We start from the raw sequence: 25877 nt of genomic DNA on the forward strand, positions 1-25877 counted from the left end.
TTTGCATCCCAGACTTTGAAATGCCACAGCCAAAAGAAAGTATTAGCCTCATCCAGCAACGATGTGTTGAATGTCCTACAAGAGATATGAAAATAAGATAAGATGAGATAAAGCTGAATAGCCAGTGTGTTTCAAATGCCTCATTTGCACTACATGAGTCAGACCATGTTTGGTCTCAGTGGGAATGTCTGGCTTGACCTTAGAGAAAGAATGCATCCAGGCATTCACAGCTGACCTCTTTCACATATAGCACAATGATCTTTTTTTTAATTGTCCAAGTCTTAATCTTGCAGGAACTATAAATATAAAATTCACATCCTATTAGCCTCAAACCCGAGCTGCGGAGAGTAAAAAGAACAAAACAACAATGGGTTGCTGTGCTTGGAAAATTGTCCAGAACAACAAATGCTGACACAAAATATTACATGAAGTCTTCATCAACTTATGCAGACCCCGCAAACAGGGCTGAAAGAGCAACGTTATCTCTTGGGTGGTTCTGTATGATGATATCTTTTTAAACTTGCCTTCTCCACCTTTTAATTGCTGGTTTGTTTGGTTTGTTGTTTGTTTGTTGGTTGCTGTGACCTATTGACCTCTTGTATTAATTCCCTCCTATCTTTCTATTGGTGTTCTTTTATATGGTGGTACAGCTTTTATCTTGCTATTACCCATGTGCTGTAGTCATTCTTATTTGGTAGCTTTTTATCTATGAACATAACTCGTTATTTTTATTTATCCGTTATCAATGTTTGAACCTTTTATTGTTTTATGTAAAGCCACTTTGGTATGCCCAAGGCTTTTAAATGTGCTCTATAAATAAAGATTGTTGTTGTTGTTGTTGTTGTTGTTAGGAACTGAACTGTAAATGGATGCATATTGTTCCATGTATAATACAAGTTTTTGATCCAGAGTGGGAGGTCTGGGGTTTGATCGCCCCTGGAGCGCAGAGTCTTTTGATGTTTTTACTGATTTCATTTGATTCTTATCAATAAACGTCTAATTCCTCAACACAAACTTTTTTTGGAGCTATTTCTCAACCACAACTAGACGTCCATAAAACACCTCCAGGAACAGTCATTCAACCTCAAAATATGTGCTGTAGTTTTCTGTTAGGAAGAAATACAAAAATCTGACAACCACATCAGCAACCCTATAAGACTGCAGTGGCAGACATGTACTACTGCTAGCGTCTGTACTTGACATCATCAAATTTGGGCACAGTAAACAGCACTAAAATTACCCACACACCATATTAACAAATAAATAAAATGACTTATTACAGTTTCTTTGAAATGTCTGCTTAAGTTTGTGCTCTGGCCTGCTCTCTTGGGGTTGGCTTAGGCTTCTTCATCATGTGGTGGGGCTCTGCCGGGTTTCGGGCGGTTCTCAGAGATCTGGGGTGGCTGGCCTCTAGCAGGGTCAGCTGCCCGCTGCCTCTGGTCTCCTGACACCCCTTCCCTTGGCTGTTAGAGCTCCGTCCGGGCCTCCCTCTTCTCACGGCAGGGTGGACACTTGGTTGTCATCGGGATACTTGGCCTCAGATCTTTAGCTCTCGGCTGCCGTGGATGGCCGGGGTCTCCTGGGTCTTTCGATGTCTGCCGCTGGCTCTTGGGGGGGATGGCATTATTGCAAACTCTCACCCTCATTTTTCAAGTACACTCTATGCTAAACGCTAACAGAGAGAGAGAGAGAGAAACAAACACAGCAAAACTGTATATTTGTTGGTGTACCTTCCTCTGTTTAGCCCCCCCTTCTTTTTCTCTTTTTTTTCTCCCCTGCTTTCTTCTCTTATCTTTCACCATTCTGACCTTTAACCCCTGTCTCCATCAGGATAACATCCACAGGACAATAATCTAAATAATAAAATTAAGTAAATAAATAAAACAAAAACAATAACAGGAGCCTACAGATAGTCTACGGTGCTCCTCTTGGGAAAGCAAAATATGTTTGGCACAACAAAGCATTCAGACCAAAAGTCTCCTTGCTCCTGCTGGACTGGACAGGTTAATAAAACAAAACTGTGCAGTGTTTAAATTGAAGGAATTTTCCCTGTTCAGTTTTTACGGTTGTTTTTCTGTAGATCTTAACCATGCAGTAAATTTTTAACCCGAACAGTGCGATTGGCCTTTCACTCAAACAGTAAAAGATGAAATAGACAATATGGGACCTCATAATGCTGAATCCACTGCAGATCTTTTAAGTGTATTCACAAAGAACGCTTAAATCAATGAGTTTCAGAAACATTAGCCATGGCTGGTGGTTCACTTGTGTTACTGCAGTCGTACGACTGCCGGAACTTTAACCTCACAGCAAAGCTAGTTTTAGTCAAGTCAAGTCAAGTTTATTTATAGAGCACATTTAAAAACAACCAAGGCTGACCAAAGTGCTGTACAGTAAATACAGATAAAATACAATAGAACACAATTTTGCAATAACACCTCGCTGATAAAAATAAAATAAAAATATATAAAACAAATAAATTAAACCTTTCTAAAAGCCAATGAAAAGAGGTGAGTTTTAAGAGCGGTTTTAAAAGTTTCTAGGCTTTTGGAGAGTCTGACGTGAGGAGGTAAACTGTTCCACAGTCTGGGTGCAGCCACAGCAAACGCCCTCTCTCCCTTTGTCTTTAATTTATACCTGGGAACATCTAAAAGCATCAGGTCGGCTGACCTCAAAGATCTCCTGGGGCGATAAGTTCTAAGGAGTTCTGACAGGTAAGAAGGTGCAGTGCCATTTAAAACCTTAAAAGCCAGCAATAAGATTTTAAAATCAATCCTAAAGGCAACTGGGAGCCAGTGGAGAGAGCAGAGAACCGGAGAGTCTGCTGATAAAGTGGTTTTGCTCTCCATTCTTCTGTCACAACACTGTCTTATTTCTACTGTATGTCTTGCCGTACTGTAACATTTGTGATTCATAAAACCTCCGTTTGGATGATTCATAACTCAATTCTTCATGTTCCATTCCACAGGCTCAGGCTGCACAGCAAGATTTATACGATGCCGTGGAGGTCTTTAACGTTTCTCCCTGAAGATGAATGTGAGGTTACTGGGCTCCCCCACAATGTTTCAAAGTTTCCCAGATGACTACATGGCAGAGGTACTGCTGACACTTTGTACTATTTTGACTTTAACCAAGGAAATGGTTTCAGCTGAAACTCAACCACATAAATCTCAAACACTGATCAAATCCAACAGTTCACTCAGCAGCGATGTTTGTGTTGTTAAACTGTGTTTCTCTCGTGTTTATTTTAATGGAGGGCGAGCTTAAAGTGCTATAACCTTACTTCAGGTCGGGTGATTTCACATGGAGCAGTCATTCATCAGCTAGGTTGTGGTGTAGCCCTCCAAGGCAGCAATGGTATCCATTGGGTTAACCAATCTGGACAGTGCTAATGTAGGCTGGAGATTGTTTCCATATGGGGTCCATTTCAAACAGAGTCACTTTGACGGGGTCTAAAAATCAGCTTCATTTCATAGTTTGACCACTTCAAGCAGGCGATGTGAAACAACTTTCGCACTACCAGTCATAAACAAAACAGTCGACCTTTAACCTTAGCGTATAAATCACGGACAGGTAGCCAAAACATTTCACAATGTTAAGGTTTTAACTACCTAACCCTTTACTTTCAAAGCTGAATAATACATTACTTAAGAAAAATAATGTAAAATTATGACAGCTGTGTTCCATAAATCAATATAAAAATATTGATTTAAGGAACACAAGTAGCAAAATAAGGCAGAGAAATTAAATTATAAAACTTAATCAGATTTTTTACAGAAACATCCCAGACTGAGCCAAATAAGAATTAAGATACTTTGTATGAAATTAGGCAAAACTGCAGCTAATAGAATAGCAAATAACTCAGTCATAGTCATTTCAACACGTTACATCTAAATCACAGTAAGTGCCACTGGGGTATACCTTTATCTCCAAAACCATTTGAGTTATTCTGTATTCTTTTGTCCAGATTTGTAATTTATGCACCTCTGTGTAAGACTGCAGCAGTACAAACCTGCATGGCCTCTCAGGCTGAGAGAAAAGAAACCTCTGCAGTACAAATGTGGAGCCATTTCAAGTAAGACTGAATGTTCCCTACACATAACATTAACAGTAAAATGTACCATCTTTTATCTCTTTAAATAAAGTCAAGTACTCTCCCTCTTGTATCTGCATAATATGGCAAAGGCAGGATAAAGAAATGTGCTGCTTTTATATCATTGTAGTCTTTAGTTTGAAGGGGTTTTTTGTACTTGTCAGAATAAGAGACTCATTCTCTGAATAGTAACAATTGCCTTTCATAAAGCTTTCCCCACTTCCTTTTTTCCTTTCCTCAAACACTTTTGTCACTTCCCACTCCTTCAGTCCTGAAATGAGCCTCTATCTGCCCAACTTCTGTCACAGCAGACTGTGACCTCTCTGCTTTCTTTACTTGAAACAGCCAGGCTCTGTGATGTGGAGGCCTACAACTACATGCCTGGCTGCGCGGGATTGACCGTTGCAGCGGGCTGCCACAGCAAAGACGACATTTCACAGCTACAAAGCTCCTGCAGCGTTTCTGGAATCGCTTCACAGGGTGACAGCTGATGGTGTGGGAGCTTCAACTGAAGGATGTGACCAGAGGTCCGACTTCATACGGTGCTAGGTCCCAGGTGTGCATCGTTTCACAGACATAATGCGTTCTATTATTTTCCATTTCTCTTACATGCATCCGTAGTGAATAAGCGCTTGATGTAAGTGCAGCAAAGAGCAGATACTGGAGTAAACACAGGCTGTTAATGGAGAAATGTCAACCATGTACAACCAACAGAGGAAAGAACAGAATATAGTCAACTTTAGAACTACACACTTCAAATAAATTCATTGTTATTTAGCATCTTAGATTCTTAGTGCCCATATTCATAGTGATGGAGTGACAGGCAGTCAGCAGTAGATTACCATAATTGACTGCTGGGGGTTTTTGTGCTTGTTTTTACTACTATTTGAAGGATAATTTGAGAACATAATTTGCTACAACATTTGCTATATTTCTCTCATTGTCAAAAAATCCTTTAAAAAAAATCTCCAAGTGGCAGTAACAGCGATTGCCATTATTAGTCTTTGGAGCTGCTGTGGCTCACTGATGTGTTTTCAATAGTTTTTAGACAAGAATAGAGCTCTAACCACGGTGAAATAAGATAAATGTGGTGTTAGACACATAGCAGATACTTTGCAGAAGGATCAATTCATTGCTTTTGGACCTTTAATGGAATTTGTCGAGGATAAAAGGGCCCAAAATAAAAATTAAAAATAAAAAAAAGACAACTGCTGAAGACCTAACCTCTTTGAGAAAGACAATTTGACTAAGTTAATGCAAAAGGACTGAACAAATATTTTACAAGTACAATTTTCAGCAGCAAAGACAGGAGGCGTGTAAAACAAATAAATGACTCAACAGACATCCAATTTCAATGCTTTATGCCAGAGCAGTAAAAATGACAACTGCTAGGCTCCTGTTATATTTAAATTTTACATGCGACTTACAAAGCCATGTTCTCCTGTGCCACTGCGCTGATTGCTAACTGAGAAAATTGTCGTTCAATATTTCCAATCTTTGTTGAGCAGCTGAAAACACTGCGATTTGTGATTACAGTCATTGTTGTAATATTGATTCACGTACAGCAGCAGCAGCGATTTCACTCATATGGAACCGTGGTCTGAAATACAGTTCTCAACAAAGGGCAAACAGTTACTGACAAAGCAATTTTCCACTCAAGGTCTCCATAATGCATTAAGTAAGGTTTAACTCAACCCAATAGATCAAGAGGTGGAAACCAAACTATATATTCACCGGCTGGATGTCTCCCATATGACAAGGCTGTAATTAGGCCTATAAATAAAAAGCCTGAACAACACTGTATGCATAGTCATGTAAGAAACATATATTAGGTAAAACAGAAGCACCTATGAACCAACTGACTTTTGCTGAACTGCTTTGTTTTCTTTAAGAGTCTTTAGAAACAAATGTTACATTAAGTGAACTTACATGTCAAACACATTGCAAACGCCAATTTTAACAGTTTTTCTTTGGCTCTTTACTCCCAACACAACGGATTACAGACAAAATACCTACACTATAGGATATAGACCTGACCTTGTGCTAAAGCTGCTCTTATCCTCTTACTGTATACATCGGTGGTGAATGAAACTTCTATTGTGACAGCGGTGCTGACAACAACAGATAATGAATGTTTGCCAGAACTCCAGTTCAATTCTCCAGCTTCCTGGAAATCTGCTGGAGGAAAATAAGCCATTCTTCCAAACGGCATCCCATCATTTGGTGTTTTGATGATGGTTTTACAAGTGCTCTCTAACTCTCCAGTGTGTGTGTGTGTGTGTGTAGACCTGCTGATTGTGAGGGCAGCAATATGTGCCTCTTGCATCCTGAGGATGGTAGATTTTCACCTTGGAATAGATCACCTACTTCAGGATTGCAATCCAAGGACAAAGGTGACCACCCAGAAAAACTTTGTATTGATTTGGAGTGATGCCAGAAAACTAAAAGGTTTCAATCTTTACTCGTTTTTCTTCAAGTAGAACGAATATTTGGGATTGGGTATAGTTATCCTTGGAGAGTAGTAGTATTTTTACAAGTTGTCCATATAAAATAGCTTGAGAGAGTTCCCTCGCTGGCTTCTCTCTCTGCCTCCCTGTGGACAACCAGAAATCCAGGAAATATTCATGTTACACTACTGCTGCTTGCACAATTAGCCAAGCATTATTCACTCAACACTTAATAAAAAGCCATCACTGTGCAGTTCAAATAATTTTAAAAGGAGCTCCAAAACATCAATTTGACAGTTTTAAGTCCCCGTGTGTTTGAATGGCACGCACTTTCTTTGTTCCACTGTAAACCACCAGTGTGCTGAAGTGAAAAAAAGAACAAACCTCAGTCTTACACACACACAGGCGTACATCACACAATTTCTGTGACTGATCTCTAAAATAAGCGCTGTGTGCCAACAGGCCATTTTCGACACACATTGAGACACCAGTGAAATGCAGATCATAGTCTGGACTGGTCGTTAAATCTTCCGGGCTTCATGGGTGCTGAGCGTGGTGGCAGGAATGGGAGGCGGCTGAGAACAATATGGTCAAGTCTTTCATCAGACATCTGTCATCTCATCTTCCATCTCATCTCCCTCTGTTTCACCTTCTGCCACACCTTCTTCTTCCTCTTCCTCCTCGGATGTCACATCCAATTCATCCATCTGGGAAACGCACTTTGGACACGAGCAGACAAACAGGTAGTTCTCCCTGTGAAGAAAGTGTCCCACTGGTCACATTGTTTGCACCTCTGATAACAGCTCTTTTTAATTAGAACCATTCTGCACTTTGCTGTTAAGAAAATCTTGGCTTTTTAAGTGGCTTCTGTGCACAAAAGCAACCGACTGTTCAACACTGTAATTAATACTTCCGGACCACAACACCATCCTGTAATGAAACGACACCTTCTCGAGACTGAGAATTAACACAGGATGCTCTAACACCATCATGCATCTCAGAAACTTGCAAAGAAAAAAAAGCTGTTGGATCATGCTAATCAATGAGCAGAGTGAGCACAGGAGTAACCATCAGACCCACTAGCCTATCTGCTTCGAGACATCCTATTATTGCCTGGAAGGCTTTTTATTGATCCTGATGGAATTCATAAGAGTATGACCCCGTTCAAGTGAAGTATCCCAGGGATTACAGATGTTTACCTCAGAATCTTATGTCTGCTATGTCGGCTTCGGTCCCGCTGACAGCAGTCCAAATAACTGATGCAAATCTCCTGAAGATGGAAAAGACACACACACATACACGCTCCTGAACTGGCTGAAGAATCCCAACATCAATATAATATTACTGTACCATAACAGTTACAAACTACTCGTATTGCAATTTTTCCAGATTTTGCACAAAACATTTTCCCAAAATGCCGTCGCTTCATCATGCAGGAGGTCGCTCTGCCCTGCTCTCTCGCTCTCCTGGTACAAAACGCTTCAGTCTTCGCCAGCATTCAAAGGAGATCTTTGCTGTGAAAGTAGCACGGCCGCTGTGACATTACTGTGCCGCGCGGATGCAAGGCTTCTCAATCTTTCTGACAGCTTGACAAACCCGCTCCAATCCTTAAAGTCTCAGCCTTCTAATGCCCCCTGACAAGGGGGCACACAAGTGTTCTGTGCAGTCTATTTCAGGCCAGAATTTATCACTCAAAACCCAGACGTGTCAGCTCACCTCTCCCTGGTTGATGTCACAGAGGGCACTGAGGTGAAGGAGGAAATTGTTGTCGGGGAACGACACCTCTGCGTTGGGTATGCAGCTGTGGTTACCTGCAGAGGTCAAAGAAGCATATGGTTGTGTGTGTGTGTGTGTCAGGGGAGGTTATCATACGGCCTTTTAGCCCAGACCAACAGCATCTTTAATCTGAAGTAACAGTTTTCATAAGAGAGACATCATCAGCACTTACATGAGCTTTGAAGCAGAAAGAGTCCAGACCCCTCGCAGTTTAGAAAGTCTCCGGTTTCTGCACAGAACAGACAAATTATGCATATTTCTGACCTTTGCTTGGATACGCACGGGTTTATGTAACAACCACAGCATTGGTCAACACACATATACAAACTAACTCAGACAATTCAGCCGTCGCAAATCTGCTCAGTTGAGACAAAAAGAATTTATTGTAGAAAATACTGCAATACTGAGATAAAACTGACCTTTTTCAATGTCCTTGTACAGCTGGTCAATAAAAGAGTCCAAATGCTCCCTCTGCTGGGCAGGAAGCTCAAGTGCATCGCAGGCATGAACCCACTGGCTCAGAGAGCTACGTTTGGATAACAGAACATAAAGACAGTGGAGTGTTAGAACCATATTGAGCCCCAGTGTTAAGCTGGTTAAAGGTTGCAGTGATATTTACCTGGTGCCAATGCCTTGTCCGTTGGTCCCCACCAAAGCAAACAGAGAACGGAAACCCTCAGGGACAAACCACTGCAATACAGTCACACCGTTAATCATCCACGCAGGGAGCTGGCAAATTAGTAACTCTTTTGGTAATTAATACATTTTTTTCCTCTTTGATTATACAAATCAAAGAAACTGTAAGAAAATAGAGCAGTCAGATTTTCACTTCAAGCCCAAGGTAACTAATACAAACAATTATAATGAGGAGAAGAAGAAACCCCTCACATTTGACAAGCTGCGATCAAAGAACAGAATTCCCAGAAAAAGTCTGAGCGTCCGTTGGAATAAACCAGATTTTGATTACTCAGAAATTATGACGTAATCATAATTTAAGTCTTTTTCTTTCAACTAAGCAAACTGACTCATATCATACAAGTAGGGTGAAGGACATGGTTTTATTTACTTGTTTTTGATAAAGTTCAACCATCAACTTGCTAAACCAAGTAGTACGTTCTTTTCTTCCAGCCTAACTCTGTTGCTATGGCATTATTTACCTGTACAGGGAAGGGTTTGCTCCATATGACCAATAGTGAACATGGAGCTTCACAGTTCTTACAAAGGCCGCAAACAAAGACGGTATAAAGACATGAAGGTAGCTTCAAGGTGCAAAAGTTAAGCCAAACCCAGGAAGCGCCTTGAACCTGCATTCTATCTCAAAGCTAACAGATGGCGACAGCTGTGGTTGCAAAAAAAGGACTTCTGATCCTGTAGAAGTGAAAAACAGCATTCTGTTTCTACCTCTGCAAACACGTTGGGCTTTATCATTTCAGGTCATATTCAATAAAAGAGTTGATTCTATTCTGTAAATCATCAGGAGGATTATCCATGCTATGGTCATTGAAGATTTGTGACAAATAAGCTGGTTGAAAGGAACAAATCTGCTCTGGCTAAAGCCAAGAAGGAAAGCTGCAAAAAGGTCAATCGTGAGGAAGCGTATCAAAACTATTTTATGCATTTCATTATGAAGTCTAAACAGAAAACGAGCCGTTTCATGCTGAAACTGTTGTCATGTTCTTTTGAGACATTTTGAACCCAAAAACACAGGCAGGTATTTATAGTTCATTACTTTCTCTTTTTGTCGTTTCCACAAATTAATGTACTATTATTATTTAATGTTGGACCACTGTTGTGTCTCAGTGTTGCAGGAAAACTTGTAAGCGAATGGGATTGTCTCGCCAAGTATGAAGGCGGGCAGTACTGCACACTGGCATCGTATTATGGTGAAAGTGTTTGTGCCACATCAGACTACAAGGATATAAATAGTATTTTCTTGTCCTATAGCTTAAATAAAATATCCATATATCTTAAGCAGCTGAAGTATTGTCCAGCATCATCATCTGGACCAATACTGGGCTCTGGGAGCATGTGAGGGCATTTTTCTCAATTTTCCTGTGATTGCCAAGTGAGATAATAATGATTACAGTCACTGGGCACTAGGTTTTCATGTGTTCAAAAAAATAATTAAATAAATAACCTGTAAAAATGATTTAATAGGTCGAACAATATTAAGGAGGCAAAGGCGGCCAAATAAATCAGAGCTGTCAGCTCTAATTCCACCAGTGAGCAGCTTTAATTAGCTGTCTCGAGCAACAACCGCTTTCTGTGATATTTTTGGCAGCATTCTCTAAAAAAATGAATGAACGCTGGATTGAAAACAAGAGGAAACAACGTGTGCTGTGGCTTCACAGAACATACTTACCCGGCCGAGACGCTCGTCATAAAGTGCTTCTGTAAAAAGGCTGTGCAGCAAGGCCAACTGCCCCTACAAAAAGACGTTGAAATAACTTCATGTAATATTTTACATAACAGAAAATACACATCACTTGTATGTTTGACGCCTGGCGTGTGTTGCTTACTCGAGCTGTGAAGAGCTAAGATCACCATAACAGCATGACACTGTGTTTGAATTTGAACTTTTGACTTTTTGTACCTCAATGAATTCACACGTCAGGCAGAAATAAGAAGAAGGTAACTCACTCTGAACTGTTCTCCTAGGAGCTTATGGGCGATCTCCTCTTCCTCGTTGGCTGTCCGGCTGCAGAAGTGAGTAAACAGCTTCTGCAAGTGTGCTTTATCTTTGGCCTGGAAAACATAAATAATGTTTTGTGACTTACTGAATATCTCCCACACACCTACTTGTGTTTTGCATGGTTTGTTTTTGGGGGTGTTTTTTGAAAGGGTTAAACGATAGTACTCATTCAAACCTGCACGAGTAATCTTAACATCCTATAACAGAAGTCAACACTTTTTAGAGTTTTCAGAAACTAATAACCAGGACTTTTAAAATGAATACATACATCACACTGTGATTTGTTTTCTGTCAGTCTGGTGAAAAGAGGAAAGTCTGCAAACATTAGTCTAGTGACCCTGTGACCTTTCAAAAGTTAACATGTAGCTTTTCTTGTTTACAGCACCTGAATCGCAGCAAAGTTCATTTCAAGCCAGCAATAATTTCATATAGTTTCATTTAAAAGTGAAACATTAGCAACACAGAGTTTTTTTTAAAAAAAAGGAAAATCTAATCAGGTGCAGCATATCATGTTCCTTTACAGAGAAGCGTTTGTATTACATCTCTAATACTGAGCATAAGTACAAACACTTGAATATTTTCAAAGCTGTAAATCAAAAGTCTCACCTGTTTTACCATAGCTACCATTTTGGCCATAAGCATGATGCTGGAGGTCTCAGGGGGATAATGCATACTCCTGAAAGAAAGCAGCAGTAGGTTATTGGGGTGAATTAGAAAGTCAGCGCTCCCAGAAGATGAACGTTTTTAAAATGCTTCCTCACCTCCATGCATCTTTGAGCTTGTTGATGGGGTGATCAGGATCTTCTTCAGAAGGACCCAGACACAGAGCCTGATGGTACTGATCTGCCGCTGCCTGTCGACACTCGCTGCTGCAGTACATCACCTACAGAGGGAGCAGAGGCCGGGGGATTGACCCCAAACAAAAACATTCGAAATGTTAAACTAATGAGGAAACTGGGTTTATGGTTTATAATTTCTTGAATCTGCGGGGCTGAGTAAAGCACTATGGCTTCGTGTTTTTAAATCACTGCTTTTACCAAGTTCGCAGTGACTCCGGGGATAAATTCATCACCGAACTCTTTAATCCCCATTTATGAGTTTAAGTTTCCTTTGGAGAAATCAGGAAAGTTATGACTTTCTGGAGAATGAAATTTACTGGAGCCAGTTTTGAAGTTAATAAAGGACATAAAGCATTTCTGGAACATCATCATCATCCATTCTGAAAAGCAGATCTGATAAATCTGCATCCAGCACTCGGTTATACTGAGAAAGCAGTGAGCATTAAAAGTGAAGGTGTAGCGCTTCAAAAGCCCCAAAGCAGAACGGCATGAAATTATGTTTAGTTCACTTTAATATAGTCTAAGCGTTGCCTGCCTGTTTGCTTGTTGCAGGTACTGTACAGGCTCATTTGCCACTTTATTAGGTACGCCTTGCTAGTACTGGGATAGACTCCCTTTTGCCTCAAAACTGCCTGAACTCTTTGTGGTAAAGATTAAAAAGGTGCACTGTGGTCATACAGGGGGTTGGACATGGTCAGCAACAACACTCAGGGGCTCAAGGAATGCCATAACATACCACCAACACCATTACACCCTCACCAGCAGCCTAAATTGTTAAATGTAATACGGATGCATCCGTGCTTTCATGTCATTTATACCAAATTGTGACGCTACAATCTGTATGCCTCAACAGAAACCGAGACTCAGACTAATCTTCTGTTGTTCAAACTGTAACTTTAGTTTCCCGAGTGGTACCCGGTGTGGTCTTCTGCTGCCGAAGCCCATTTGCTTCCAGTCTCTGTAAAGCCTAGAGAAGGTTGTCTGGGCAAATTCCAGTAGATCAGCACTTTCTGAAATAGACCAACCCACCTGCCACCAAAAACCTTTCCACATTCAAAGTCATATAAAAGTGACGTTACTACAATCTGTCTTCTGTCCTCCAAGGTGACCACCCCCATACAGATTAATGACATGATCAGCATTAAGTGCTCGGGACTCCTCAGCTCTATCGCTTAAGAGATTCAAATCTGTGCTCCAACTACACCATTCAAAAACCCTCCATTTTTGTATTTTTGACTCATCCTTTGGTGAATTTTTAGTTTTTGTGGTCAAATTCTCGCATCCAAATAATAACCAAGCCCTTTCTCGAACAGGCATTGATCCTCTACTGCAAAAGAGGATTAAATGTATGCTCTTCTAGTAATGGGGGGGGGGCATGTATTTACATTTTCATGTGACCTTAGCTTGGCTTATTGACTGGGTGTTAGTAGTGGCCTCTAAAGATTGATTAGCAAGCAACCACCATTGATGTAGCTGAAGCTCTTCCTTAACCACTGCCAGGTTAAAATCAATGTTTTGTATCTTATATTGACCTCACCAGTTGCTGTGAGGGTTTTACTTTCACAAAAAATTGCAAGTTATACTTTTTGGTAGTGGACTGTACTAAAATAGATTTACCTGGCACTGAGGGCATGCTTGATGCTGTTCTGGGCGTACACGGCACAGCTCAGGATGAGGAAGGCTGAGTCCAGGGATGCCGCTAAGTCTTCTCGCATTCCCCTCTGCAGTCTCCAAAGCACGTAAGCAGTATTCACAGGCTGTAGGGGGCATGATGGTAGAGCCGGTGAACAGAGATGACATCACAGCAGGGCAGCATTGAGATGATAAGTTTCATTGTAGATCCACATGCAGTATACATGCAGATTATTTTGTCCAGTTAGTCCAAAACCTCAATAATCAATGAAAAGATGCAATTATAAGTCTTATAAGTGCTTCTCTATATGTGCATCAAACATCTCACCTTTATATTTATACAAAGTGTTCCACAGGAATTGGGCAGAGACGAGAGGCCGCTCAATGAAAATGGTTTCTCCCTTCTTTATGCTCCTTTTGGCAAAGAGACCCTTGCCCTGTAACATGAATAACTAACTGTTACTGCAGCCTTCAGTCACTACAGAAAAGTTATAGACTATGAACATTTTACAAGAAATTAAAATGTAAATCACAGTGGGACCTAAAATGATTCATTTCTTAATCACTATGTTTAAGAAAACTCATAACTTGCTGCAGCCCAAACATGTTTTTCCCCAGAAATTGTAAGTTGTTGTTTTCATTTTTTCATCCACCAATCACACATCAACCAATCAACATGAGTAAAAACTGTAAGGAGGAGGAATAACATACTGCTGCATTCAGTCCAGACAGACCACTTAAAAAACAAGCACCACCATTTAGAGTCCACTCAGTTTATTAATGCGACTATATTAACAATCCACTGGTATTTGCATTTATAACAGCTGATTAATGAAGAGTAACAAAGTAAAGAAGAGATGGCAGAAGTGCCCTTTCTAGCTTGTCCTACAGAAATTCATTCAATTTTGTGTGTCTGAGAGATATCTCTAGATAGATAGATAGATAGATAGATAGATAGATAGATAGATAGATAGATAGATAGATAGATAGATAGATAGATAGATATCTGGCTGTTACAGTAGGTGAGCTGGACAGGGCGTAGAAGGTCATCAAATGAAAAGCGGACCAGAAACTGCTTCTTTGTGCAAGGAGGGACAGGAGGAGCGATGGAAGAGGCCTACAAAATGACCCCCAAGGGCTATTCTGTGCATGTTACTGACTAAAGTGCCATAAAAAGACTCCATGAGAACCCAACATGGTTTAGCGGGACCTGTGCTCACAGGCTGTCATCCTCCAGAGAACACCAGAGAAGGCAGGTCCACCAGGGGCTCCATTCTCATTCACAGATGATGTGACCTGAAAGCTGTGGAAAACGTCATGATGCCTGCAACATCACGTGTCAAGAGAACTGATTACATTTGTCTATTTAAGAATTTCCTTAATAGAAGAAGAAGAGGAGAAAAAAAAAAACACTCACGCACAGAAAGACCAAGTTAAAGACGTGAACTTGTTAGCACTCTATCACAGTTATTATTATTAGTGGACATGAATAGTAGGGGTAATTTTCAGCTAGTAGTTCTTATACTGTGATATTAGCGAGCTAAGCTTTGGTCTCTGGAAGCTGCTGTCCTAAATTTTCCTGAAGGCAACATAGAAATCAAACCCTTCATGGAGGATTTAGACAATCATTCAATCTCCACTGTGTGTCATACATCAGCCAGTCGTGCCTGGCTGTGATCCGCACTGACAGCCGACATGCGACTACAGCACCGCCGCTTTAAATCTGTGTTCAGCCGCAGATTTCTTCTAAATCCATTTAATATGAAAATCACGGACAACTCTGACCTTGACATTGTCGATAAATCTGACTTCCACACAGCTGGACACTTTGCCGGGGTCCACGCAGAAGGAAAACATGTCATCCACGGGAGCAGCCATGTTTCAGACGACCTTTCAACTCTGACGTTGACGTTTTATTTGTGAGACAGGCGGCAGCGACCTCTGGTGGTGAACAGAAAGTTGCATAAATGTTGAGAAGGGTCTGCGATTGGGTAGCTGTTGTAAGACATTCCGCGCATGCTCAGATCATGCGCTTTGAAATTAACGGGAGTTTTTGTTCGTTTGTTTATTAAATAATCTGAAAACAGTCGAAATTAAGCAGATACAATACGCAGTCTTGACACAGACGGACGTTTTTAACGGTGTTTGGGACTGATGATATCTGGCCATGAAGTTAGCTTAGATGCGCAGACTGATTCGGACAAAAACCTTTTTGTCTTCTTGATTTATGGAGGGGACTTTGGATGCCACTAAAAGCAAAAAAAATTAAAGTGTAGACTTTTTAGAAGCGAAAAAAAGCGAGTGTGTCCAATTAGTGATCAGGAGGGGAGAAGTGTCCCCGAGACAAGTCCACAGTAAATATAATAAAAGCATGCAATACTGCAAAGATAAAACACTCAACATGGGAACACAGCAAAACATGCAACTTCAAATAAATACATTTTTTTTTTTTAAATCCACCCTTCCCCCGGATGACATAAGGACAAATTAGTCAAGTGAATAGAATAGAATAGAATAGAATAGAATAGAATAGAATAATCCTTTAATTTTCCCACAAGGGGAAATTTGGTTGTATCAGCAGCAAAACAAAAAAAACACACATATACAAACAGAGCAGGACACAGAACAGAAACACAATTTTTACATATTTACATCATGGACAACAGTTACGAAAGCAGAGCACTGTACAGTTATTAAAATTAAATTACAGATACGTGGCAAACCCAGGTTGTAGTGTGCAAACAGAGCAGGATACTGAAAGATGTTTAAATAGTTGAGAATATTTAGAATAATTAGAAAAGTGCAGATTGTGTGATTGTACCTGTGCATTAAAAAGTAGATATGTAACTTTCAATAAGTTAGTGTGTATATAAACTGAAAAAAGTAATGTGCAAGTTATAACAGTAGAAGTTGTTACAGCACAGATGTAAACATCCACGTTTGTTGGGAGCAGTTCTGATTGTACAGTCTGACAGCTGCAGGGAGGAAGGACCTGCAGAAACGCTCCTTCATGCATCGAGGATGCAGCAGTCTGTCACTGAAGCAGCTCTGCAGTTCAGCAACATTTACATGCATGGGGTGGGAGACTCTGTCCATCAGAGATGTTATTTTGGCCACAGTCCTTCCTCTCAGCTGTCAATAAACTGCTGCTCCAACACACCACACTGTAAAACATGACAGATGCCACCAGAGTCATAGAAGGTCTTTAAAAGCGCTCCCTGGACTCCAAATGACCTCAGCCGCCTCAGCAGGTAGCGTCTGCTCTGACCCTTCCTGTAAAGAGCATCAGTGTTGTGGCTCCCGTCCAGTTTATTATTCAGGTGAACACCCAGGTACCTATAGGAGTCCACTATCTCAATGTCCACTCCCTGGATGTTCACCGGTGTCAGTGTGGTGGGTCAGCGTCTCCGGAAGTTCACCACCAGCTTCTTGGTTTTCCTGGCGTTGATCAGCAGGTGGTTCTGCTGACACCAGTATACAAAGTCCAGAGTCCACTGTCTGCACTCTGAGTCGTCCTCACCTGTGATGAGGTGACTATGGCAGAGTCGTCAGAGAACTTCTGTAGGTGGCAGCGTGGGGAGTTGATGGAGAAGTCTGCGGTGTAGAGGGTGAAGAGGAACGGTGCCAGCACAGTGTGGGGCCCCCGTACTGCAGACCAGCCTGTCAGAGACACAGCTCTGTGTCCTCACATACTGTGGGCGTCCTGTGAGGTAGTCCAGTATCCACTGGGACATGTGTTGGTCCACTCCTGATAGCTCCAGCTTGTCCCTCAGAAGTCGTGGCTGGATGGTGTTGAAAGCACTGGAGAAATCAAAGAACGTGATCCTCACAGAGCTTCCAGGCTTCTCCAGGTGAGTCAGAGCTCGGTGCAGGAGGTAGATGATGGCATCCTCCACCCCGATGCCAGGCTGGTAAGCAAACTGTAGCAGATCCAATGAAGACCTCACCAGGGGGCGCAGATGGTTTAGAACCAACCTCTCGAGGGTCTTCATCAGATGTGATGTCAGGGCTACTGGACTGTAGCTGCTTGCGTCCTTAGGATGGGAGGTCTTTGGTACTGGTACCACGCAGGAGGTCTTCCACAGCTGTAGTACTTTCCCCAGTGACAGGCTTGTTCCTCACTTACCACGTTTTGGACTGAGAAGACAGATGGTTTGAAAGAGGAGTGAAAGAAACCATCTATGTCCACTACAAAAGGCCATGTTGAACAGAGGGGATGGCTTGCAGCACCGTCTGCCACCTACAATGCAGTCTTAGGATCCCTTCCCAGGAACCTTAACACCCACTCGCCTCTTGCTTCAGGTGACCCCAATAGATTACATGATAGAGTGAGGCAAGATCTCATAGTGGGTTAACCTGAACGACCCTCGTTGACGCGGGAAAGCGCCCGTCGTTGGGTAATTCTGGTCGGTTGGCCCTCCTGGGAAGGTCCACCACTATGCCAACTTTTCTTTATGTATAGATAATGACTCTCACCGTGGTTTGCTGGAGTCCCAAAGCTTTAGAAATGGCTGTGTAACCCTTTCCAGACGGACAGATGCAAATTAACGTGTTTCTCATCCGTTCTTGAGTTTCTTTAGATTGTGGCATTTTAGCCTACTTCACTTAGTCAGACAGGTTCTATTTAAGTGATTTCTTGCTTCAACAGGCAGTAATCAGGCTGGGGCACAGCTAGTGAAACTGAACTCAGGTTTCCAAAAAGTTATGGTTAATCAGAGTTCATTCATATTATAACAGCCAATTACTTTTTCACCAGGGAAACCAACATAATACAGAAGCCTTACTGTAAAGGGTGGAAAAGCATCCTGTAGCAACATGAAGTAAAGAGTGCAGACACTTTACATACAGTAAGAGTATTTATTACAGGCTATATAGTAAAATAATATCAGGTTTACATTGTTTGACTGGCAAACATTTGCAATAGTATCAGTGGAAGTTTTACACAAAGAATTAAAAACAGTCAGTTGTGTAGTATATGTTATGGTTCTATTTCAAATTGTGTACAAAAGAAGCAATTCTTTAATAATAAAACAGTAACTTGACAACAGTCAGTAATGGAGCAAAATGACCTTCATACAAGAAAATGTAATGCCATGTTTTAGCAGTTCTTTCACATTGTGTGGGTTAAAATCACTGGCATGTATCAACTGCCAGTTTAAAACTTGTATAAACAATAAGACATCGAGAGTGCAGCTACTTAACAGGAGCTTCACCTTTTTACATTGTTTCATAGTGAAAGTTTCCCTCGTCCGAGTGAGTCTCACTCAACAACTTAGTTTGCATGCAGCTGACTCCTTTCCATCTCCATAATCAGATTATTATCAGCTGCAGTTCAGAAGATGTTTTCATCTCACTCACTACATGTCACAGCCACAATACAGTAGATTTATGTCTTTAATGAACCTGATGAAAAATACTTACTACTTGTAGTTTTATATTTTATATATATATAATTTTATATTTGCCTCTACCTCCACAGAGTCATCAGATGGATAGGAGCCAGTACAAGGAAAAATAAATACATTTTTATATTAAGAGGCTCATAATGATCCTAATATATTGGTATCGGGTTTTGTCTTATCCAATATAAAAGACTTATTCTGCATGGCCATATTCCTTACTGTCAGTAAACAATAAGAAAATGTTTTAAATATATGTGGCTCAGCATGGGCACTGTGAGAACTGTGTTTCCCATATGAGGGCTGTAATTAGGAGGTTGCTGCAGCAAATCTCTTAAAAATCTAACTAAAATCTGATCACAGCGCAAGCAACTCAGGACTGTGAATAAACATCACTCAACTTAAATTAAGGTTCCTTTTTTAGAAATAAATCTAATTCCTCCTTTCAGGCAGGGAAAACCTTTCATCTGCAACATTTCTTTAACTTTTTTAACTTTATTGGATTATGGTGCTGCTCTTTATGCATGCATGCACCACTAAAGAAGTTAGGTACCTGTGTGCTCTTCTTTATTAATGGCTGTGGAAATTGTGCACACTGGTCTTTGTACTGCTATTAAGTGGCTACAGCTTAATAGCAGTGCACAGAACAGTCTCTGGACATACACGTCGCTGTTTGTCCAACGATTTTTGGATTCATAAGCTTATACACGTTCATCTCTCCTTGGGCTGATTTCCTCTCATATAATCAATACTGCATTTGCTTTCAATATATTTTACAAATGTTTGTCCCAAGATTCAAAACAGAGTGAAGGAATATTTTTACTGTTTTGGTTCATTTGCAGCAGTTTCAAACCAAAAAGCTCAAACAAACTGGCTCTGCACGGCATACACAGTCCCCCAGTCACAGACGGACAAAGTTAGGGATGACGCAGTGAGAAGAACTGTACTCGGTCGGACCAACAAAGAATAGCATATCTGTAGGGAACACTTATTTATACAGCATTAAATAATGAACTGATGCTAAATCTGACTTTACAGAGAATAAATCAGCATTTCTATACAAAGAGCTCTTAAAAAGGAGACGACAGAATAAAAAACCTCTCAGAAAACTATGATTTAATAACTGCTGGGATCTTGATAAATGCAGAAACCAGTTTAAAAAGCAGTCTTTCCTGTGATAAAAATGCAGCACATAGTTCCCAAACCTGTCGACAGGAGGAACCCTACAGCTGAGACTCCCTGACAGCTATTCACACTGCAGCCTCCTTTTCCTCCTGGCTCCCTTTGCTCTCCTCTCCCACTCCACCACCATCCATCATAAACCTTTGTTGTAGGTCACCACCTTGCAATCTGTTGCCATGGCAATCTCCGGCTCAAGGCAAGACACCTCGATCTGCCAACAAAAAAAAGAGAGTGAAAGAAAGCAAAACAAAGACCATGAAACCAAATGTAAGAATTGAGCTCTTCTCTCCTTCCTTTAGCCTTGAAAGTCATTTAGAGTTTTAATTAGACGCTGGAATAAAAGGATGTGGGTCGGGGCTCTGCATGTCAAGCTGTGCACATGTAATTTGAATTTTTGCACAGCTGCTCCCTGTGCCATCTGGCCTTGAAGGCAGCAGCCCGTCTAACAGTGTATGTACTGTACCTGAGACATCTGGGGGAACAGACTGATGGCCACGGGTAAGGAGAGGCCAAAGGTAACCAGGCACACAACGCTGTGGATGGGCAGCAACAGCCTGCGGTTGCTCTGCAGAAATCGCAGCCTACACAAGTCAAGGCAGAGATAAAAAAGAAACGTGAGCGTGCTGTGTGGATCGATCCCAGATGACTCCTGCAAAGCTATGAGTTATTTTTGGATCTGGAGAAAAACATCATGTGCAGATTTAGGGGAGCTATTTCTGCACGATTAGAGGGTGTGAGATTTATGTGTGTGTGAGAGAATATCATAAATCTGACTGCAGATTCTTCTTTAAAGGCACAAAATCTGCTTTACTTTTCTATTTCTTCTTATATTGTCTGTCCTTTACTCTTGTGACCTTTGACTGAATGAATAGTTTAGTAAACACTTCGGGGCACAACACATGCCAGCTTTGGTTCAGTACACACAAAGTAGTACTTGTAGTATTTGCTGTGCATTTTTAGAACAAATTCAAGCAGCCAATACTAAAAAAGAGCACAATTAAAGCAATGGTAAAGCAGTCCCAGTTTGCTGCACAATGACACAAAGCAAACTACTGTAATGGATTTATTGATTGCTGATTGTGTTAGAGTCTGACTTTGGATAACCATCAGGAGGCAAAAACATCAAAGCTGATAATACAAAGCCCTGCACCTGCCAGATTATTAAATTGTACTTTAATTCAAAGGCTAACTTAGGCTTCAACTGTTCTTTTGCCATGATTTGATTTAGTCACAGTCATACTTAAGTACTAGTGTTACTTCAGTTTTGACTAAATGGGTGGTCGCTGCATTTTCTTGTATTATAGGTTGAATAAAAAGCATCATTACCCACAACAGCATTCATAAACGTAATTATTCTATATGAGTACATTTGTTTCTTTTCATTTGCTTTTCTTTTTTGTTTGATTTGCTTTGTTGGAAAACTTACTGCATTATATTTTACATTCTGATCATTTTACATGTTTGAGGTTTGTGCTGTTACTGTTTTAACTGTGCCACATCGCTCTAGGAACTTTTGGCAGCAGCTTTATGTACTTTTCTAGACCAACTGGCCAACAACTAACAACAACTAACAGCAACAAAAGTAAGTCACTAGTTGCAACCCTAACAGGAAAAAAATCTTAACAATGTATTTCTGCACAAACCTCTCGAGGTAGGACATAATGATGGGGGGCAGGACAAAGATTGGCATTGGGAGGACCACACGTGTAAAGGCAGTTTCCATGATTGCCTGGGGATAGAGAACATTGTGCACATGCTCCATTTCAAACACTGAGTTTATTTATTTATTTTTCAGGAAATCAGATGGCGTTTGGATTTCAAACGAGAATCATGCATGCAAAAATGAAAGAGCCCTCACATGTCTCGCAGCAATTCTGGAGGATCCCACAATGTTCCCGTTGTTGTCAAGCACATCGATGCCCTCGGACAGCTCATTGTGTCTCATCAGGCCCACGTTACAGATGTTTGCACTAGCTGGAAAGGGAGAGGGAGACAGCTCAGAAATTATAATGCATTTTAACCAGAATCTGTGCAGAGACTGACAAACAACGACTGCAGCCACAGACGTTGTGACTGTAGTCTGTGCAGCCACAACACTGTGGCCCAAACCAGGACACTACCATTACTTTCTCCATTACCATCACTGTCAAATCCTGTCTCAGAGTGATGACGATGCTGAAAAGATCGTGCACGTATCAATTCCAGGCATGACTATTGTAATGCATTATTAGGTCACTTTAAATGTCCCTGAAACACTTTCAGTTGATCCAGAACACTGCAGCGAGAGCGCTAACTAAAACTAAAAGAGAAATCACATTTCTTCATTTTCAGTTTCTCTTCACTGGCTCCGTGTTATCAGAATTTAATTCTCATAAAAGACATAATCAGCCTCCATCTTATCTTAAAGACTATGGGGTGGCTGTAGCTCAGGTGGCAGAGCAGGTCAGCCACTAATCAGAAGGTCGGTGGTTCGATCCCAGGCTGCCTCCTGGCTGCATGTCAAATATCCTTGGGCAAGATACTAACCCCGTGTTTGCCTACTGGAGGTGGTCAGAGGGCCCGGTGGCGCCAGTGTCCGGCAGCCTCGCCTCTGTCAGTGCGCCCCAGGGCAGCTGTGGCTACAATGTAGCTTGCCATCGCCTGTGTGTGAATGTGTGTGTGAATGGGTGGATGACTGAATGTAGTGTGAAGCGCTTTGGGGTCCTATGGACTAGAAAAGCGCTATACAAATGCAGGCCATTTTACCAGGCCATTTAAAGACCACATAGTACCGTATTATCCTAACAGAGCATCGCTCTGTGACTGAAGGTTTACCAGGGATTTATGCTTCAGTGGGAAATCTACACCATTGGCATGTCATAACTGCAAACCTCTTTGAAACCCCACACCTACGGCATAACCCAACCTGCACTTCCTTGGAAATGTAACTACATTTCAGGTTGATGCAGCTTGCACCTATTGTGATTGGCCTATTCAGCACTGTTCATTCCTCTTATGTATTTCCGGTTACTTTTTCCGGATTGGTTAAATTACAAGAATAGAATTGAGTGAATGTACAGAGTGGTTCCCAGCATTATCAAAAGCAGAATATCAGATACAACCTTCAGCTATCAGGTCTCTCTGCTATGGAGCCAGCTAAGATTACACCTAAAATGTGCATTTTTGATTAAGCTTGCAGTTCATACTCGTGTAGATGACCCTTCACCAGCCTTTAGTTATACTGCAAAAATGTCCGGTTGCTGGGAGCTTCTAATGATGCACTGTTTCTTCATCAATCATGGCGGATGGCTGCCCCTCCCTGAATCTGGTTTCTTTCTGTTAAAAGGAGGGTTTTTCGTTCCCACTGTTGTCAAGTGCTTGCTTGTAGCGGGTAGTGTGATTGTTAGTTTCTAGCTAATATTCTAGGATATAAAATGAATTAATGCAGCACTTTTTGGTCTTTTAGTTATGAGAAACCTTTCCCATACAGCTTTATTCAGAGCTAGAAACATTCAGGAAACATACAAAAATTAAACATGACCTGATATTAAAATGTTGAAATGATGTTAACCAATTTGTACAAAGTACCAGGGTGTTCAGTCAGACATGAAGCTGACAAAGAAGAAGAAAATAGAAGCATGTCGTGGATTAATCTGTAGAACTGCTGATGTTCATGAGAATAACAAGTTCAATAATAAAAGGAATACATAAAATATCCTAGCACAATTACAAAACTCTGAAATCATTTTTAAACAAGATGTAAGATCAACCAGCAGAGGGCCACATGAAACCCACCCTCATCATAACAAAGGCTCCTTTGAAAACCTACCTACAGCTGGAAAGGGGACAAGTCTCTGTATTATCATTCTGGTGGCAGGACTCAATTTATTGGCCTTCTGAATCAGCACATTCAGTCCCACCTATAAAATATGGAATAAATATCTGTTAAATCTCGTAATTCCAAGTAAAACCAGCTTTTTATACAGCTCCACAGTGCTGCAGTTAAACATCTGCAACATGATAAAAGTTATTCCACAAGACGAACTGTATTAATCTTAAACCCACTCACTGCAATAGATACAGCACTCGTCACAGCTCCTGCGTAGCCTTGAATAAACTTGGATGTTGGTGTAGGCTGAAGAAAAACAAACAGTGTCACAACATTTGTATAGTTGGTTTTTTTAGTTTAGTTTGTATTTATTTGCATTTTTACCTTTGTCGCATTACGATTCGCATAGTTCACACAGGCATTGTGACTCTGGTTCAACCACTGAAGAAAAAAGGAAGGGAGGACATGAGGGAAGAGCCGGGCTTAAAGGATGAGCGAGTAGTGTTAAACAGAGCAGCAGCACTTTATTTTACAATGTCCCAGTGTATAACAGGTGGTAAAGCTTTGCATGTACCCAGTAAAAGTGCACTTACCAGATGTTCAAAATGGACAATAAATGCAATGATTTACAATAAGCATGTTATTTACAGTACCTGCCATATAATGGTAGACACCACAGTCTGATTTGGGAGAAGAAGGCCAATGACCTAGATGAAATCAGGGAATAGGAGCTTATTTTTGGACAAAATAAGTTCAAAATCTCCTTTCATCTGTCCCCAAATTTGACCGTGTTCTATGAAATGCATGGCTTTCATATGTGACTTACAATTGGTGTTCCAAATGGTACATAACCTGCACAGTGAAAACATGATTTTCAGTGTAGACAATGATGATACAATGGATCAACTCAAACAAGTTCAGCAAAGATCTTCATCTGAGGCCGTACCTGACATTCGAAATGGCATGAAGATCTTCTCTCCTGTGTCAGGATGAATGATGGCCTGCGTGCAGAGAGCATGAAAGCTTCCTCATGCCGCCAGCAGCCCAGAGACTTGAATGTATGAAAGGGCAGTAAACGTGGGCCGACTTACGTCCGATATAATACTTACCTGTTTGATCTTCTGTGCTTCCCACAGCTGAACATGTGAGCAATGCAATAAAACAAAAGAACTATAATTAAATATGAAGTATTATTATAATTTTCCTTAAATGGATGGAAGATGTTATTGAGTTTGCCTTTTCTATATTGTGAAAATGTACATTTTGCTGTAGCCAGGATGTTGTGATTTCTCTCAGGAACAGATTGTGTAATATTATGTCGTAACATTCACCTGAACGTCAGACACTCCAGGTGGGAGTGAGCCATGTTTGTAGTCATCGAGGAGTTTGATGCATTCGTTTAGCCGTTTCTGTCAAAATTGGAACAAGAATGAAATTATCCTTTTGCAGGAACAAGATTGTGTAGAATATAGAATTCTGTATTACTGCGGCGCTGTACCTGAACATATATAAACAAATTTATCCACAATACAGCACCTTTCCATCTGAAAATACACTTGAACATCACTTTGCATTTGACAGGAAAATATTTAAGACTGCAAAAAAGCTTTACCTTGTAATTAATTTGGCATTTTAACAATTATTTGTTGTAGAGTTATGAGAAACCTATCCATCATGTGCACATGGCATGTTTAGCAAGTTGATAGTTGAATTCTTGGGTTTTTATTACTCCACTGTGACACCTTTTAAGATGTTCAAATACAAAATGTTTTCATGAATCAGGAATATCACTGTGAAATATGACACACAGATACAGATATATGGAGTTTTATTTATTGTACAAACTGAGGGTGAGAAATTGCAGAAAAACCCTGAGCCCCTTGCCCACACAGTGAGGGGACCTGGTGGCTCAGTTATGATGTGGAAGGGGGGTTTTCCTGGAATGGTTTAAATCCACTTGTCCCATGTTCAACTTTATCCTCTAATAAAATGTTTCTGTCCTCGTGGGA

The 25877-nt window shown here is 40.8% G+C and overlaps 3 protein-coding genes across 3 annotated transcripts in view; 1 reads left to right on the forward strand and 2 right to left on the reverse strand.

Annotated features, from left to right (window-relative positions):
* Positions 1–25877, forward strand: part of itgb2 (integrin, beta 2) — a 98622-nt gene that overhangs the window by 27229 nt on the left and 45516 nt on the right. The window lies entirely within an intron of this gene.
* Positions 5438–15415, reverse strand: LOC113008412 (SET and MYND domain-containing protein 5-like). Its single transcript, XM_026145789.1, has 13 exons — positions 15265–15415; positions 13808–13916; positions 13465–13604; positions 11770–11891; positions 11615–11684; positions 10957–11061; positions 10679–10741; positions 8936–9006; positions 8736–8842; positions 8489–8545; positions 8257–8351; positions 7740–7810; positions 5438–7293 (listed from the first exon to the last, which is right to left on the reverse strand). The coding sequence occupies exons 1-13, from the start codon at positions 15355–15357 to the stop codon at positions 7143–7145; spliced, it is 1254 nt and encodes a 417-aa protein (XP_026001574.1). The 5' UTR covers positions 15358–15415; the 3' UTR covers positions 5438–7142.
* Positions 18323–25457, reverse strand: LOC113008413 (sideroflexin-5-like). Its single transcript, XM_026145790.1, has 11 exons — positions 25200–25457; positions 24815–25004; positions 24695–24720; positions 24522–24575; positions 24253–24309; positions 24109–24174; positions 23869–23959; positions 21919–22034; positions 21704–21789; positions 20524–20641; positions 18323–20271 (listed from the first exon to the last, which is right to left on the reverse strand). Exons 2-11 carry the CDS (start codon positions 24831–24833, stop codon positions 20194–20196), a joined length of 711 nt encoding a protein of 236 aa, XP_026001575.1. The 5' UTR covers positions 24834–25004; positions 25200–25457; the 3' UTR covers positions 18323–20193.

This window comes from Astatotilapia calliptera, chromosome 16, assembly GCF_900246225.1.
Source record: "Astatotilapia calliptera chromosome 16, fAstCal1.2, whole genome shotgun sequence".
Taxonomy (NCBI): Eukaryota; Metazoa; Chordata; class Actinopteri; order Cichliformes; family Cichlidae; genus Astatotilapia; species Astatotilapia calliptera.